Genomic DNA, 18,936 nt, shown 5'->3' on the forward strand with positions numbered 1-18,936 from the left:
GTAATTGTCTGGGGGAGTTGAGTAGGGAGGGCATTCCAGGCCAGAAGTAGAATGTGGGCCACCTGGGGAAGAGTACAGTACAACAATAAACAGACACATTCCCTGCCTACAAGCTTACAGACTAGAGGGGTAGACAGACGTAAATATAAATTAATAAATTACAGGTATGAACGTAAGTGCTGTGGGGTTGTGAGAGGAAATGAATAAAGGGAGCAAGTTAAGATGATGCAGAAGGGAGTAGGAGATGAAGAAAGGAGGGCTTAGTCGAAGAAGGCCTATTGTCAGTAAGGCTTTGAAGGTGGGGAGAGTCATTGTCTCTCGGATATGAGGAGGGAGGGCATTCCAGGCCAGAGGCAGGATGTGAGCGAGAGGAGAGGTTGGCGGCGAGATAGATGAGATCGAAGTACCGTGAAAAGATTAACATTAGAGGAGCAAAGTGTTTGGGCTGGATTGTAGTAGGAGAGTAGCCAATGGTGAGGAGTCTCTGATTCGGAGGTCGATGGGCAACCGCTGGAGTTTCTTGAAGAGTGGAGAAACATGGCCTGAACATTTTTGTGGAAAAATGATCCAGTCAGTAGAGTGAAGTTATGGACTGGAGTGAGGAGAGAGAAGGCAGGGAGGTCAGCAAGAAAACTGGTACAGTAATCAAGGCAGAATAGGATAAGTGCTTAGATTAATGTGGTAGCAGTTTGGATGGAGAGGAAAAGGCAGATTTTAGCAATCTCATGAAGGTCGAACCAACAGGATTTGTGTAGGATTGAATCTGTGAGTTGAAAGAGAGGGAGAAGTCAAGGATAACGCCAAGCTGTTGGGCGAGTGTGGGGTGAATAAAGGGTACAAATCCAAGTGCAAGGGTGATGCAGAAGGGCGATGGTGTAAAGGACTTAGAAAAGGCCTCTTAGAAGAGATGTGGTTTCACCAAGGCATTAGTGACCTAATGACCACATCTAATAAAATATTCTTTCATGAGAGGCAAAAAAGCAATTCATTTTAGGAAAGGAACGTATATAAAGAGTGGATCTTGGGAAGAAACTGAAAGGTGAAGTTAATGAAAAAATGACATACTATAATGCTGGTAGCTATTAAAATAATTTTCAAGAAGTTCAGGTGTAAAATGTGTGCCACATACTAACTAAAACATGCAATAAAGAGAAATCCTTCTGCCTTGCTATCATGGTACAAGGTATTAGAGAAAGAAAAGATATCATTTAAAAAATTGTCAACTCACCTGAGTTAAGAAAACAGGAAAGATTATAGAGTGGAAGATAGGTCTCAGCAGGAACTTAGGTAGACCAAACAGGAATTTGAAGGGATCCTTGCCTCCTTTCTGGAGGCTTCTGTCCTCCTCTTGCCTGGATTTTATTCATTCATTCATTCATTCAATTGTATTTATTAAGTGCTTGCTGTGTGCAGAGCACTATACTGAGCTCTTGGGAGAGTACAATAGAACAATAAACAGACACATTCCCTGCTCACAATGAGCAGAGAAGCAGTGTGGCTTAGTGGAAAGAGCACGGGCTTGGGAGTCAGAGGTCATGGTTCTAATCCTGGCTCTGCCACTTATCAGCTGTGTGACTTTGGGCAAGTCACTTCACTTCTCTGTGCCTCAGTTACCTCATCTGTAAAATGGGAATTGATTTGTGAGCCCCATGTGGGACAATCCCCTGTATCTCCCCCAGCGCTTAGAACAGTGCTTGGCGCATAGTAAGCACTTAACAAATACCATCATTATTAGTAGTAGTAGTAGTAATGAATTTATAATCTAGAGTCGTATATTATTGTTTTGTGAGACTCACTTGTATTGTAGAAGGTATTGGTATTTAAAAGAGGCTCAACAGTGGACGTACTGATTCAGTACACAGTGAAAAAGACAGAAAAAGGATTGTATTGTTGTGGTGTCTGTGGATTGCTCTTTTTTCCAAGTTAGCCAGGAGGCTTGAAGTTGCAGTCTCCTAATATCTCTTCCTCCTTCTTTCATTCATTCATTCATTCAATCGTATTTATTAAGCGCTTACTGTATGCAGAGCACTGTACTAAGCAACTGGGAAAGCACAATACAACAATAGAGTGACAGTCCATGCTCACAGTGAACTCACAATCTGGGGGCAGGAGGACAGACATAATATATATAAACAGACATCAATACAGATAAATAAAATTGCAGATATAGACATAAGTACTGTGGGGCTTAGAGGGGGGGAAGAGCAAAGGGAGCAAGTCAGGGCAATGCAGAAGGGAATGGGAGATGAGGAAAAGTTGGGCTTAGTCTGGGAAGGCCTCTTGGAATAAATGTGCCTTCAGTAAGGCTTTGAAGTTGTTGGGGTGTGGGGGGGAGTAATTGTCTGACAGATTTGAGGAGAGAGGGCATTCCAGGCCAGAGTTAAGATGTGGGGCAGGAGTTGGTGGCAAGACAGGTGAGATTGAGGCACAGTGAGGTAGGAGGGGACGAGGTGATGGATTGCTTTAAAGCCAATGGTGAGGAGTTTTTATTTGACATGGACATGGATAGACAACTACTGGAGATTTTTGAGGCAGGGGGTGACATGTCCTTAATGTTTCTGTAGAAAGATGATCCAGGCAGTGGAGTGAAGTATGGACTGGAGTGGGGAGAGGCAGGAGGTCAGCAAGGAGGCTGATGCAGTAATCTAGGCGGGATAGGATGAGTGACTGTATTAATGTGGTAGCAGTTTGGAGGGAGAGGAAAGAGCAGATTTTAGCAATGTTGTCAAGGAGGGACCAAAGTGGTGTGCCCTGGCCATATATGTTCCGCTGTCTTGTGCCCCCACAGGCGGTATCCCCTTTTTGGCTAAAGATGCAGATTGAAGGTGTGGGAAGGGCCAAAATCATGGTTTCTAAACAACTCATAATAATAATAATTGGCATTTGTTAAGCGCTTACTATGTGCAAAGCACTGTTCTAAGCGCTGGGGAGGATACAGGGTGATCAGGTTGTCCCATGTGGGGCTCACAGTCTTAATCCCCATTTTACAGTTGAAGTAACTGAGGCCCAGAGAAGTTAAGTGACTTGCCCAAGATCACACAGCAGACATGTGGTGGAGTCGGGATTCAAACCCATGACCTCTGACTCCAAAGCCCGTGCTCTTTCCACTGAGCCACACTGCTTCTCTACAACATAGCACCTCTTCGTAGTTCTCATGGTGGTTGGTGAGAAGACTGAGTGAAGGTTGGATGTCTTAAAATCCTTGGAACCTGACCAGGCATATGAAGAATGATGTAGAATATCAGGTTTTACCTCTCAGAGGTTATCCAACCGCACCTTACGTCGTATTGGAAGTTGACTACAGTGTATTTCTCATTCCTCGTCCTATTCTTCTAAGAAAGTCCTGGGTCGAAGGAAATAATATAAAAGCCATTTTCTTTTATTAACCTTATGTCATCCCTGGAGGAAAGTGTGTTAAGGTATACCTGTTCTGTAGTGTAGACAGTGTTAATTTCGGATCATGTTATAAAATTTTAATCGCTAGGTTTGGGCCCTCTTGATTAGGCCATCAAGAAGCTGACATCATTCTAGAGATTCATTTAAGTGGAAGATGCTGAAAATATAGGTCTAATTCTTTTATTCAAACTCAGTAAATGGTTTGGGACAATTAATTTCCAATTGTTTCCCAGTAGAGCAGATTTACTTGTATATTAATGAGGCACAGGTGTTAGGCCCCTGGTGTCTGCATGCCTGGGAGGCATATTTAGGTTGTTTATCTAGTCAGCCATAGGTACTGCAAGGTACTCAAGCTTGCCTTTAACAGTTTATACAGTGAGGCTTCTTCATTTTTTGATGTTTTTTTGAATTTGCTAGCACCTGTTAAATTTTGAAAACTGATCATGTAGAAAGGCGTGAAAGTGATTCCAATAGTAAATAGCACTAAAAGTTAAAGGAAGTAGTCTTCTATTTTGCTTAACTGCCCAGCCTGACATTAAAGAGAAAAAAGGGTGATTTAAGCAGACACATCTATGAGGAACTAATAGTGTCAACAGTGTATGTGTCAACAGTATTGCGTATTTCTGGAGCAAGGGTTTTTTTTATCTCTGGCTAAAACAGTACTGCTCTCATATTAATATTCATTTTTCTTGTTTATTCACTGAACTGCAGTACCAACATTTTCAGGGAACGGAGTAGCCTCCGTAGACATTATGAATTTCAGTAGCTGGCATAATTATAGCGATCTACATATTCATTAAATCCAGAGAAGAAATGTGTCCAAAAAGACAGCCATGCGTTCAGGAACACTACACAACTAAATATATACATTTAAAAAGTTCTATTCCTTCTACTTATTTAAAATCACTTGGTTTGCTGTGACCGAGGAGGAGAGAACAATTGAAGTTTTAAAAAAGGGTTCCTATGCCTTTTTTTTTTTCCTTTTCTGTAGTAAAGAATGGGAAGAACTATTTGTAAACAGCAATTACTTGGCAACAATAAGGCTGAAGGGGATTAATGGGCAGCTGAGAAGCAGCAGGTTCCGCAGTGTTTGCTGGAAGGTAAGAAGAAAATATTTATTTACAGTTTGTGGTTGCAATACATCAACACATTACCTGATGCACTGGAAGATTACTGAAGCAAAGAATCACCAAATTTTCCAGGAGACTTCACCCCCATTTTTTTTCATCTTTCATAGGACATTTACTCATAATGTTGTTACCTCAGTACTGTATAACTGATGATGTTGAAGGATTCATTCCAAGTGAACATCTCTGCTTTACTTAGCTTCTCATTTGATCGTGCAAACTCCACAGTGAAACCTCTGCATCCCTGGGCCTTTACCCCAAAAGTCTCACAATGAAATCATACACACACACAAAAAAAAAAAAGGTGTGGAGGGAGTTTAATTCCTACTTTAGCGAGGGGGCTATTCGCCTATAAAACTGTTGGAAAAACATTCTCAGATTTATTTTAGGAAGACTAAACAAACTTAATGGGGTTCTGATGAACTTTTAAATAAATGTAAATAGGATCATTTAACCATTTTTAGGCAGAAATAGCACCCTAGTTATAGAAGGGTTTATCCAAATATCAAGAATAATTGGAGGTGAGATTTTCTTTGAAAGGATACTAATGTTCCTTGATGGAGTCTGATGTTCTTTGATGAGTAATGCTATCCACTTTGGTCTTCAAAAGTATATTAATGGAGATATTCTCGCTTTCCCTTTCTCCCACACAAACACACCTCTCTCCTTTCTTCCACATGTTAAGACTAATTCTAAAGTTACTTCCTATCTAAAAGTTTTAGGGTTATATATAAAATAACCATACCGTGTTAAAGTAGAAACACAGTAAGAAACAAAAGATGTATTAGTTTTAAATTTAATAAGTTAGATTTAATAATTAAAATACATTTGTCTTTGTACATAGGCAATAGAGGCAGGAGGCCTGCTGCTACAATATTTGTACACAAATATTTGCACCCCACCCCCATTCCCTGTTGTTTAACTTTTAGTATCCTTCATTTGCTAAAAATAAACACACAAAGCCAGATTTATTTAAATGTTGTGTTAAACTAAATTAAATCAGATTTGTCATTTTTAGAATACTTAGTATTTATAAAGTTGATTGCCAGTTAAAAATAACATTTTCCATTTTAGAAGGGTGGATTATAATTTTTCTGTGTGCATCAGCTTCCTCCCCTCTTTTAAAAAAAACACCCTGCAGAAAGAGCAAATAACTATTAACACATTTCCTGTCATTTTCCTCTTGCTTGTTATTAGAATGCATATCTCAAGGCAAAATACTTCCCCCAAAAAACTGTCACCTGAACAGTTTTTGTTTATTGGGTTTAACTTTTGACTAGTCAGTCTAGTTTTCCTCCATGAAATCCGGAATGTGACATCTGAATTGTGGTTCAGTGTAATAACATTTGTAAACTATCTCTAGTTCTAGTCTTGCAATCTTGAACATAAACTCTAAGGAGTAGTGCTTGTTTGGTAATGATACCTCTAGCTCTTTAATTGTCTTTATTTCAATTATATTAATTTGGGGACTTATAATTTAATAGCATCATACATTTCTATAAAGCATTTTGTGAATAAAGTTGTACATAAATGCTGCCTCAGAACTAGATTGGGATCACTCAAATTATTTGTGTAAACCTTGTTCTGCATTTTTCCTTTCCTCCATAATAAATTCTATTTGTACTTTTTTGGACAGCTTTTTCTGAATGTTCTTCCTCAAGACAGAAGCCAGTGGACCAGTAAAATTAAAGAGTTAAGAGCATGGTATAACAAGATTAAGGAAATTGTAAGTTGATTTTAATGCATGTAATTATTGTCTTCAGAATGCTTGTGGATATAATTTTTGGTCTGAGGATTCCTTTTGCTATTTCTGATGGTGTCCTTTTGTGTGTTCGTTTTCAGCATATAACAAATCCTCGGAAAACTGCAGGACAGCAAGACCTGATGATCAATAACCCTCTTTCTCAGGATGAAGGGGTAAATTTTTGCTTTATGTAAACTATACGCTTTAACCCCTTTGGGTCTTGTGAAAAAGTAGAAATGCTTAATTAAACTTTTGCTTCCTGAGAAGCCTCAGAAAGGACCCATTAAGGCCTCCACATTAGGTGAAGTTGGTTAAACGAACCTCTTAGCCACAGCACTGAAGAAGAATATGAGTAATAAGAGTTCTCCTCTTCCTCAATAGTGAGTGACTGAAAAACTATTTCCAGGCTAGGGCCAGGTATACTACTACAACTACTAATAATAGTTATTCATTTGCCTCAGCAATAACCATTCCAGATCAAGAAGAGAGTGTTTGGGTGGAGCCAACCACCACTGCTATTTGTTATCTGCTGATGGCCTGTGGCCAACAGCCTGAGCAGCTATGGTAGAAGACATTGTACTGTATATTGTGCTCTCTCAAGTGCTTAGTACAGTGCTTTGCATAAAGTAAGCGTTCAATAAATGCGATTAATCATAATTAAAAGAATATACTTTAGAGAAGCAGTGTGGGCTAAGTGGATAGAGCATGGGCCTGGCGGTCAGAAGGACCTAGGTTCTAATCCCAGCCATGCCACTTGTCTGCTGTGTGGCCTTGAGCAAGTCACTTAACTCTGTAAAATGGGCTGTAAGCCCCATGTGGGACAGGGACTGTGTCCAATCTGAGTAGCTTTTACCCACCCCAGAGCTTAGAACAGTGCTTCGCCTATAGTAAGTGCTTAGCAAATGCCATTATTATACTCTCCCAACAATTAGTAATGGTGCTCCTGCATATAGTAAATGCTCAGTAGATACCACTGATGATTCATTCCCATGGATTCATCTACTACCATCTCTATGCAGATGATCTCCAGCTTTGATCACTCTGCTTCTCTACAGTCTCATATTTCTGTCTTCCTTCAGGACATCCTTACTTGGCTGTCCTGCCGAAACTTCCTACTAAACATGCCTAAAACAGAGCTGCTCATATTCCCACAGAAACACTGTCCTGCCCCTGACATTCCCATCACTGTAGACAGCACCACCATCTGCCCTTTTCACAAGCCCCGAATGTTGGCATTATCCTCGACTCATCTCTCTCTTTCAACCCACAGAAACTCCTTGCCCCTTATTATCTAACCTTGCTGATTTCCAGCTACAAACCAGCACATTCACTTTGCTCCTGAAACAGCAACATACTCACTGTACTTCCATCTCGCTTTTGACCCCTTTGGCCCATATCTTGCCCCTGCTCTGGAATTCCCTCCTTCTTCATGTAGCCCTTCGTTCATTCATTCGTTCATTCAATCATATGTATTGAGTGCTTACTGTGTACAAAGCACTGTACTAAGCTCTTGGGCGACTACAGTATAACAACAAACAGACACATTCCTGCTCACAGCGAGCTCACAGTCTAAAGGGGAAGACAGGCATTAGTATAAATAAAAAAATAGATAAATAAATTATATGTATGTGCCGTGGGGATAGGAGGGAGGATGAATGAAGGAGCAAGTAAGAGGGGCGCAGAAGGGAGTGAGAGAAGAGGAGAGGAGGACTTAGTCAGGGAATGCTTCATTGAGAGATGTGCCCTCAATATAGTTTTGAAGTGGGGGAGAGCAATTATATTATGAGGTCAGACGGCACTGCAGGCCAGAGGTAGGATGTGGGCGAGAGGTTGACGGTGAGCTCGAGGTACAGTGAGAAGATTAGCATTAGTCCTCTAGACTGTTAGCTCCTTGTGGACAAGAAATGTGTCTACTAACTTTTTTATATTGTACTCTTCTTGAAGCATAGACCAGTGATCTGCACACAGTAGATGCTCAATAAATTTGATTGATCAGGAGAGTACAGTACAATAGAGTTGGTAGCCACGATTCCGGCCCACAAGAAACTTACAGTCTTCAGGGATTGACAAACATTAAAATAAATTCCAGATAGTGCAAAATAAAATATAAGTATGTGAACATTAAGTGCTGATGATCAATAACCCTCCTTCTCAAGATGAAGGGGTAAATTTTCACTTTATGTAAACTATACTCTTCAACCTCTTTTGGTCTTGTGAAAAAGTAGGAATGCTTGATTAAAGTAACCAGGTGGCCCATTTTAGGTGGAATTGTGATTTTTTGAGGTGTCCTATTTTGTTTTCTGAGAGGTCTCAGAGAGGATCCATTAAGGCCTCCACATTAGGTGAAGTTGGTTGAAGAGTTTGTTGGTTGGGGCTGGAGTGGAGTGGAATGCCTAAAGGGTCACCACAGAGGTGACACAGAGGGTAAGGAGTGATTTTAGGAGTGCTCCGAAGGTGTAGAGAGTGGTAGACTGTCCACTATGAAGAGGGAGGGAAGTCCAGGCCAGAATGAGGATGTGGGCAAGACGTTGGTGGCAAGATAGACAGTATTGAGGTACATTAGGTAGGTTGGCATTAGAGGAGCAAAGTGGGCTGTTTTGGTTGTAGTAGGAGATCAGTGTGGTAAGATAGGTGGGAGAGATGTTCGAGAAATGATTAACTTTGTTGTATTATATCCTCCCAAGCGCTTAGTACAGTGCTCTGCCCACAGTAAGCACTCAAATAGCATTGATTATCTGAAGGTGATAGTAAGGAGTTTTTCTCTGAGGCGGTGAATGGGCAACCATTAGAGTTTTTACAGAAGGGAAAAGATAGGAACTGAACGGTTTTTCAAAAAAAATGATCCAGGCAGAAGAGTATGGACTGGCGAGGGGATAGACAGGAGGTAGGGAGTTCAGTGAGTAGGTTGATTCAGTAGTCAAGGAGGGATAGGCTAAGTGCTTGAATCAGCATAGTAGCAGCTTAGATGGAGAGAAAAGGTTGGATTTTAGCGGTGTTGTGATGGTAGAACCGCCAGGATTTTGTGACAAATTGAACATGTGGATTGAACAAGAGCTGCAGCCAAGTTACAGGCTTGTTAGACATGGAGGATAGTGGTCTCATCTTTGGTGATAGGAAAGTTAGGGGCAGGACAGAGTTTGGGTAGTAAGGTGAGTTTGAGGTGTTGGTGGAACTTAGAAGTGGAGCCGTCCTGAAGGCAGAATGGAAAGGAGAGACTGCAGTGAAAGAGGGAGCTCATGGCTTGGGAGGTAGATTTGGGAATCATCTGCCTAGAGATGGTAGTTGATAATAGATGATATTTCTCCACCTAATGCTGATGATATAGTGTTAATAATAACAATAATAATAATAGTATTAACAGTAATTTCTCTAGACCAACGAGTTGGTTGGAATGAACGGCTGAGTGGGAGCCCCATGCTGCCAAATGGAGCAGGGGAATGGTCTCCAACTGTACCTTGGAAAGATGTTGAGAAAGGCCTCCACTAGTTTAACCTTCTGCAAAGGGGAAATTTAATGCTTAGCAGTGATGGAGCAAGAAATAAAACCAAATTAGCACCATGCCTTCTTGTTTTGAAGTAGATGAAGTTCCATGGTAATTCACAGATTCCATGAGCATTGTGAAGCTAGCAAAAGTTCTCTCTAACTAGTAATAGATGCTTTTTGTAAAGTATCAGTGGGAAGAAGTTACAAATTATGCATGACCACACCCATATAGTCTAAGAGAAAAAAAGGATACACCCATTTTGCTCACTTGAATCCTGTTATGCTTTCTTGGGATCTTTTAAAAACCAACTAGCATTTTGTAAAATATTTGAAATAATAAAGGGAGTGTTCAAATCATTATTTTTTTTGCAGAGTCTTTGGAACAAATTCTTCCAGGATAAAGAACTCCGAGCAATGATTGAACAGGATGTCAAAAGAACGTATGTAGAGTAATGCAGAAATTCCTTCTTACAATTCAAATTTGAGTGTTTTTTTAATATTCACTTCTTTATTATTTGCTCTACAATTTTAGCCTGATAGAGTATATTACTAGAATCATTTGAACAAATAAAGCCCTTTAGAAAGATTGAAATAATTATGTTGCTAATATTCCAAGTTTTCTATATAAAATGTAGCTTTCTATATAAAATGTGACATTAAGACTCTGTTTCACACTGAACTATTTACATCCATGTAAACATTGAGGACTTTTATAAAATTTAGGTTTTGCAGTTCGTAGAAATTGGGAGGCACATAGATGACAAGAATGAGGCTGGTAGGAGTTAAGCATTTTTTTTTTATTTTATCTAATTTCATTTAACTGGTTTTCACTGTCAGTGTTATCACCCCAAACAATTAACTGACCCCCCCCATTACTCATTAAGCCCCGTTCTACATGTTAACAAGGTGTTTCTAAAACATTATCATGAAGCTCATTGTGGATATGGAATGTGTCTGCCCACTGTCATCTCCCAAGTGCTTAGTACAGTGCTTTGCAAAGAGTAAGCAGTCAATACCATTGATGATGGTGATGAAACCATTACATTTTAAAGGTCATCTACTTCAGCGTATTCAATTCTTTGGATTGGCTACCTCACACTCAGTTAATATGTGTGATAATCCTGTATGTGTATACTTAAGAGTTTTAAGGTGACATGATTGAAAAGGTTTTATATGCAGGCAGGTTTGATCTTACTCCTCCATCCCTACTGTTCCTCCCCAAAACACACCCAAATCATCTCAGCTATTGCCATCCCCATCACAACCTCCCTCTGCTGCTGCTTCTTTCCACTTTCTCTTCCCCACCAGCACCCTTTGACAGTTTGGGAGACCCTTGACATAGTGTTTTACATTGATGCTAGAAAATCGAATTTCTTGTTTGGTCAGTATACTGTATGTCCATTATCATATATTCTCAGGAAAGCATTTGTGTATTTTGAGGCATAAAGGTGTAATTAAAAATCTCGGTGAAGTTCCATGTAAATTGCCTCACAGATGGCGTTTTCTATTTTTAAGTGGAAATTGTTCAGGCTTTTCTAAGTATAATGTGTGTGTGTGTGTGTGTGTGTGTGTGTCCATATATATACATTGACATATACATACATACACACGTATGTGCACAGCCATAAATTTACATATGTTACTCGGTCCACCTAATACTTATTTTTTCAAGGGATTAGCCTCACTTGAAATTGATATGTTTTTTTAATATTGTGTCGCAGCCATTTAATTTTTAATGTAAAATTTGGTTTCAGTGTCTTAGGCAGTGAGGTCCCAACTCATCCTGAAACAGCCAATGTGTAGTGTTGCATTACCTTTTGGGTCAGATGTTTGTGTGTGAAAAATCAAAATAACGTCCTGGATCTTTCACTGGTACCTGTGATTTTTGTCTAGCTCAGCAGCTGAAGACATTGATAAAATATAATGCACGTGTATTAGAATGAATCAGTCAAGGCATGGTATGTAAGAGCACTTACTGTGTGCTGAGCATTGTATTAAGTGCTTGGGAGAGTACAGTACAACAGACATGGTAGACATGTCCCCAGCCCACCTGCAATTTAATATCTAGTGGGGGGGACATATTAATTTAAGTAAATTACGTTTGAATATATATTTATATAGCTCTGGCGCTATGGGTGGGGTGAATATCAAGTGCTTAAAAGAGTGCATATTCAAGTGTATCGGTGACTCAGAAGAGAGGGGTGGTAGGGGAAAAGGGCACTTAATCAGGGAAGATTCATTTTTTCCATTGCTTTTTCTTATGAAAAACAGTTCATTTAATTTACATTTGGCTTAAGCAATTTTAGTTCTTCAAACCTTAAACCAGAGTAATCCATACTCAGTTCAATATTTTGCTCTCCTCACTTATTCCACGTGAAAGAGTGAAAGTTAATTAGAATTAAATCGCAGTTTGTACTCTCAAGTGAGACTGCTCTGCATTCTGATATACTAAACCCACAAATTGTAGAGTTATACTCTGCATTTTTCTGGCCTACAATTCAGATGTTCCTGAAATTAGTTCCCTTCTAAAATAATTATTTGGATGTCATTGACTTCAGTACAAAGGATTTTTCTCTCACTGAGTGTAGTAGTAATTTGTCACTTTATTTCACAAAAGTATCGATTATCGGAAGTAATAGTTTTATGAAACTCCATTTTTAATGGACAAGATGTCCAAGCCTCTTTTAACTACCTGTATCCATGGGATAAGTTTCAAGGAAGAAACTGGAATAAGCATAAATGACTCCTATAGACTACTTGAAAGCTCAAGTTGCCTCAATTTTGCAACCTATGTGTATTCAGAGAACTTGGTGCAGTTTAGCCCCTCAAGGATTCCAGATGCCGCAATCAGTTCAGTGAAATTATGGAAGACGCTTCTGCTTCATTATAACTTTATATATTCACCTTTGTATTTTTCCCAGCACTTAGTGCAGTGCTTTGCATACAGTAGGTACTTAAACTATTACTACTACTGCTGCTTTTGATCCTTGGCGGATGACTAATTTGATCTGTAATACAAATATTGCTTAATTGTAGAATCAATTTAGATTCTGTGTATCAGAGTATATTCTATATCATGGTAGATTCTGTGTATCACGGTATATCCAGTGCTTAGAACAGTGCTTGGCACATAGTAAGCGCTTAAGAAATAATATCATCATCATTATTATTATTATTATTGAAGTTTGCGATCTTTTTGTGTTGATTTGCTATCATTCTAATAGGCATTATAAAGCTATTCATATATTTTGTAGCTGTTGCTCATATTAACCAAATGAGGTCAGTCTTATTTTTCCAGAACTGTAGAGGCTTGGGAACTCTGGAGGTCTAATTGAATCTGCTACAGACCAAAAACTAGAAAACTCTTAGCCCTGTCTATATACTCCGTGTAATATAGTTTGTCAGTAACATATAAAGCACTGGTATTGTGAATTATGCGCAAAATCAAGATTGGAAGGAAATTGCCATTTCATCATTGGATGACTGGAGAATGAATACTGATCAATTTATTCTACCCTTATATATTTAGTGGCATTTATGAAATAGTCTCATGATTTCTTAAGATGCATTATTTCTGGTAGGCATCATCCTTTTCCTAAACTTTAACTGAGTTACTGAAATGTTAGGTGTATTTAAAGTCTTCCTGGTTGCTCTGCGGTTATGCTGGTCATTTCTTCAGTTCATGGTTTCTCCTGTTTAGTTACTTTGGTAATCACTTCATCCAACTCATTCATCAGTTAGTTTTTTTACTGTATAAATGTCTAGGATAAAAAAAAATCATTTTTCCCCCCTATAAATACTTTGTCTTTGTGTTTCCTCCTTTAGCCCAGTTTACTGACCTGATAGGTTAAGCTTGACTAAATCTTCTTTGGGCATTTCCAAAAAACTTGAGAAATATTTCCTTGTGCTAAACATTCTCTGCCTCAGTGCTTTCTGAAATTCACTGCTGAACATTGCAGTACACTCTACAGCAGTGTAAATTTGTGACCTGTTTTCTTGTACCCAGTACGGGAAAAAAAAAAATAGTTTTTGCTGTTCTGCAGATTGCAGTTTACCTTGATTGAAGAGTGAAAAGGATAAAAAAATTATAATCTTTTCCACAAATATCTTTAATCTTTACTTACTGCTGTTTGAAACTGTTACTTGTCCTTCAATCATTTATTTAAACTCATTTATTTATGATCCTATATCAATTCATAACGATTAACTACCTCAGATTATTTTAGATTGATTTGTGTGGCTCTTGTGTATTTTCCAATATTCTAATTTTGTTTATTTTATGAGATGTAGCATGTAATTATTGCATCACAAAGATAGGCAATAGTGGTGCTAGGGTTTTACTTGTTATTTGCTGTTTACGTCTTCCCCTCAGCCACACTTTCTGAGAAAGTGCCACCCCTCCACTTCGTCATGTCCTATTAAAAGTTACATTGGTAAATTTCAACAACTTTAATATGTACACTTCCTAAGCCCTCTTTCATTTTTTTTTAAGCTTCCTCAGGGAAAGAAGATTCTACAAGCAATTTCAGAGCAGAATTGATTTTGGTGTGTGTTAATGCAGACAATCTGCCCAGTGTTAAAATGTTAAGGGGAAAAAAAAACACAAGCTGCCACATTTGTGTGATCACACCAAAATAGCAGCTTGTATTTATATTTTCACTCTCCTAGAGGTGGACTGCAGGCACACATGAATGAGTGGAAGTACTTTATGTTGTGTTTAAATTTTATTTAATGCAGACAAAGTACAAGCTTGTGCATGCACAACCAGCCCTCACATATGCACTTGTTCACAGCCTGGAAAGTGAAAACTAAAACACAAGCCGCTCTTTAAGAGTTGTCAGCAACCTGTGTGTGTGTTTCTTAAATATTAAAAAGGGGAAAAAACAGATTTTCATAAAGAAGTAATTCTTTAATTTAAAATGTAGGCTTGTGACGATGACTTGAAGTTTTTAAACCAGCCACTACATTTAGGTCATTTCTAGTACTACTTTTCTTTAACGCTTTATTCATTCACTTTTATCCTTTGAATTCTTATTCTTTATTTCTTTGACTTATTGTCACTAAAGCACAGAATCTTTCATGAGTCATTTTTTCTCTCAGTAGACAGAATTTAGATTTCTTTTGTGAAAGTCATGTAACTAATCCTTTGATCAGTATTCAGTTACCCCTTCCCCATGCATCTGAGGACCAGTTATATATTGCTTGTCAAGAACTTTACGTTGTCCTGAGCTGCAAGCAAGAAGATTTCTCTCCGCCTGCTGACATCTTCTGTGTTTTAGCTAAGCCAGTTTTTAATCACCATTCATAGTTCATCATCCTCTCTCGCAGTAATGTTGGTATATGAGGTGTTTCTTCCCCAGTTTGTACCATAAATATCAAATAATTTCCTGAAATTCCTGAAAGAGCCCTGGCTTTCTGGAAGGATAATGCAGGATGCGTGTCATAATCGTAAGTTCCGATAGGCAGTGGGTCAAAAGTCTTTTTTTTTTTTGATGTTTGAAAACTTCAGAATGTTGGATAAAAGGAAGGAAAATTTTTCAAAAAATGAAATCATTAAAGCTAACATTTAGGTCTATCAAGTATCAGGCATTTATGACAACTGATTTCTAATTTTGGACTTCCTGGAGTCTGATTTCCCATTTTTGAAGTTTGGGACCTTCATCTGTTTTTGCTGCTGCACGATGTTCAATGCTACCTGTCCTACTGCATTATTAAAAATTCTCAGCAAGGGCTCTATTTTTCCCCTCGGGACTGCTTATTGAATGATGGAATTTTCAGTAATTCATTTGAGCCTGATGATTTGTCTGCTCTAATACTTCTAATTGCTAATTATGTTCACTAATGCAATGGAAAAGCATTTTATCATTTCACTTATTTCTTAACCCCATTCTTAATCAGGCTGTAATTCCTCCGACCTACTTAGTTATCATCCTAAGAACCTTAGCCTTAAGTGACCTGACAGGCCCAAAATTGTTGCTTGTGGGAAGAAAAGCCTCTCACTTCTTGACTTTCTAGGTCTTCCTTCTGGGCATTGTGAGAAGTGGGCAGAGAAATAATGGAGTACAAGCTGATACAGCATGCATACAGCATGCCCTTGGCTCACAGAAAAGTTCCTAATCAAAGCAATATAGGATGTAGGAGATACTTCCCTGATGTATAGCAGTGATCTATAAAGACCTGTGATATTTTGGCCCCATCCAATTTTCTCAAGTTACCATGCCTCATTTAGTCTCCATATCCAAACTACTTTCCATGATGACAAATGGATGCCCTCAACACCATCTTTTCTACTGAAATCAACTCCCTTGCTCCCTTATCCTTTCACGGATCTCGTACCACTACTCCACAGCCCTGGATCACCTCTGTAGTCCTCTTTCTTGGCTCCTGTGCATGAGCCACAGAGCACTACTGGCAGAAACCCAGGTATCAGGTCACCATTACCCACCTCAAGTTCACTCTTGTCTGCTTTTACTGTGCTGTATCTTCTGTCCTGCAACATTATTTCTCCATCCTTATTGACTCTCATACCCATTTTCCTTCCCAGTTATTTCAGATGTTTAACTCCCTCCTCAAACCCCTAGTCCCCCTGTCTCCCTCATCTCTTGCCCCCTAATGACCCAGCCATTTCATAAGATCCCGATAGGCACTGGCTCAAAAGGCTTTTTTTGATGTTTGAAAACTTCAGCATTTTAGATAAAAGGAAGGAGAATTTTTCAAAAAATGAAATTATTAAAGCTAACATTTTGGTCTGTCAAATATCAGGCATGTGTGTCAACTGATTTCTGATTTTGGACTTCCTGGTGCCTGATTTTCCATTTTGGAAGTTTGGGACCTTCATTTGTTTTGTTTGAGAACTTATTTTGTTTATCGAGGAAAATTGAAACAGGCATGATCTCCCTAAAATCTCCCCTGCTCCTCTCCAGTACCTCCGTCCCTCCTGCCCCTTCTTCAACTCTCCCATCTCCCCTAGCAGTATCTCTAAAGGAGATCTCCACCTCCTCTCAAAATCCACTTCCTCCTCCTGTGCCTCAGACCCCATCCCTTTGCACCTTATTAAAATGCTTGGCTCCTCCCTTCTTCCCTCCCTGACTGCCATCTTGAACTGTTCATTCTCCAGTTACTTCCCCACTGTTTCAAACATGCTCATGTCTCCCGTATTCTTAAAAAAAACCCTCCCATGACCCCCACATCTCCCTCCAGTTATCGCCCAGCTTCTTCTTTCCATTCCTTTCCAAACTCCATGAGCTGCCTCTACTTCCTCTCTTCCACTTCTCTACTTTACTTCCTCCAGTCTGGCTTCCACCCCTGCACCCCACTGAAACTGGCCCCTGAGAGGTCACCAGTGATCTCTTTTTTGCCAAATCTGATGACCTCCATTCCATCTTAATCCTCCTTGACCCCTCAGCTTCGTTTGACACTGTGTACCACCCCTTCTCTTGGAAGCATTATCCAGCCTTGGCTTCACTGACACTGACACTGTCCTCTCCTAATTCTCCTCTTATCTCTCTGGCCATTAATTCTCAGTCTCTTTCATGGGTTCCTCCTCTGCATCCCACCCCATAACTGGAGCAGTTCCTCAAGGCTCAGTTCTGGGTCCTCTTTTGTTCTCCATGTGTACCCACTCCCTTGAATAATTCATTCACTCCCCCAAATTCAGCTACCATTCCTATGCAGATGATTCCCAAATCTACCTTTCCTGGCCTGATCTCTCTCCTCCTCTGCAGTTTTGTATTTCTTCCTGCCTTCGAGACATCCTCGACTCAACTCTCTCATGCAACCCACATATTCAGTCTGTCACCACATCACTAAAAATCTGCCCTTTCCACTCCATCGAAATTGCTACCATGTTAATCCAAGCATTTGCCGTATCCCGCCTTGCTTACTGTATCAGCCTCCTTGCTGACCTCCCTATCACCTTTCTTTCCTTACTGCATTCCATACTTCACTCTGCTGCCCAGATCATTTTTCTACAAAAATGTTCAGTCCCTATGTCCCCACTCTTCAAGAACCTCTAGTGGTTGCCCATCCACCTCTGCATCAAACAGAAACTCCTTACCATAGATTTTAAAACATTCAGTCACCTAGCCCCCTCATACCATACCTCCCTGATTTCCTACTCTAATCCATCCCACATACTTCTCTGCTCTAATGCCAGCCTCCTCACTGTGCCTCAATCTCCTGGAATGCCCTCCCTCTTCATATCTAATAAACGATCGCTCTTTCCACCTTCAAAGTCTTATTGAAAGCACATGTCCTTCAAGAGGCCTTCCTTGCCTAAGCCCTTATTTCCTCTTCCACATCCTGCGTCAACCTTGCTCTCGGATTTGCACCCTTTATTCACCCCTCCTTCAGCCCCACTTAAATTCATATCCATAATTTATATTATCTGTTTCCCCCCTCTAGACTGTAAGCTTGCTGTGGGCAAGGAATTTCTCGACCAACTCTGTAATATTGTACTCTCCCAAGTGCTTAGTACAATGCTCTGCACACAGCACTCAATAAATACACTAGATTGATGTTTCTCGAACCAAACTATTCTATGATCAAAAGAAATTAGAACTTTATTGTGAGTAAAGAAGCTCTGACAATGAAATTGGAACAAAAGGAATATAGGAAATATCAAGTGAAGTAGAGAACAAATAAATCAAAGGTCAAGCACTGTAAATTTGATAATGAACTGAGAAAATTGGCACTGTTGCCAATGCCAGTTCTAAGACATTACAGACATGTGGCCCAGACCAGTGGAGGAAGTAGAGGGACCCAGCAAGACTACACTTCTATTCCTAGAATCAGAATATTTACTTCTGGATTGTGTATCCATCACAAAATCCCTCATCTGATGCAGTTCCCATGGTGGCTTTCCACTGGACCTTTTCCCATTTCTGAGGTCTATAATAATATCCCTGTGGCCAAGTTCAAAGAACTTCTTGACCTTTTTACTATTTTTGATAATTGCATTATTCTCATATTTTTTTCCATTGGCATTTTGCAATTCTGTCCTCATATGTTTCTGATATTCTAACTTGGATAACTTGCCTTGAAATCAAACTGAAAAGGGTGAAAATGGGCTGTTGGAATTTTTTTACTCCAAAATCTTATCTTTCCATCTTCCTTATCACGATTAAGGTTGTTGGGATCATATCTTCAAAATGCATCCAGAGTTATAAGTTTAGTGGCCATGCACTG

At 39.5% G+C, this 18,936-nt stretch overlaps 1 protein-coding gene across 9 annotated transcripts in view; it reads left to right on the top strand.

Moving 5' to 3' along the window:
• TBC1D5 (TBC1 domain family member 5) overlaps positions 1 to 18,936 on the top strand; it is a 498,550-nt gene that overhangs the window by 278,221 nt on the left and 201,393 nt on the right. For all 9 annotated transcript variants that reach the window (XM_038759929.1, XM_038759928.1, XM_038759927.1 and 6 more), the window contains 4 exons: positions 4,388 to 4,496; positions 6,160 to 6,249; positions 6,366 to 6,440; positions 10,123 to 10,190. In XM_038759929.1, the coding sequence (XP_038615857.1) occupies positions 4,388 to 4,496; positions 6,160 to 6,249; positions 6,366 to 6,440; positions 10,123 to 10,190 (342 nt within the window). The remainder of the gene's footprint in view (positions 1 to 4,387; positions 4,497 to 6,159; positions 6,250 to 6,365; positions 6,441 to 10,122; positions 10,191 to 18,936) is intronic.

The sequence above is a fragment of the Tachyglossus aculeatus genome, chromosome 2, assembly GCF_015852505.1.
Source record: "Tachyglossus aculeatus isolate mTacAcu1 chromosome 2, mTacAcu1.pri, whole genome shotgun sequence".
Lineage (NCBI taxonomy): Eukaryota > Metazoa > Chordata > Mammalia > Monotremata > Tachyglossidae > Tachyglossus > Tachyglossus aculeatus.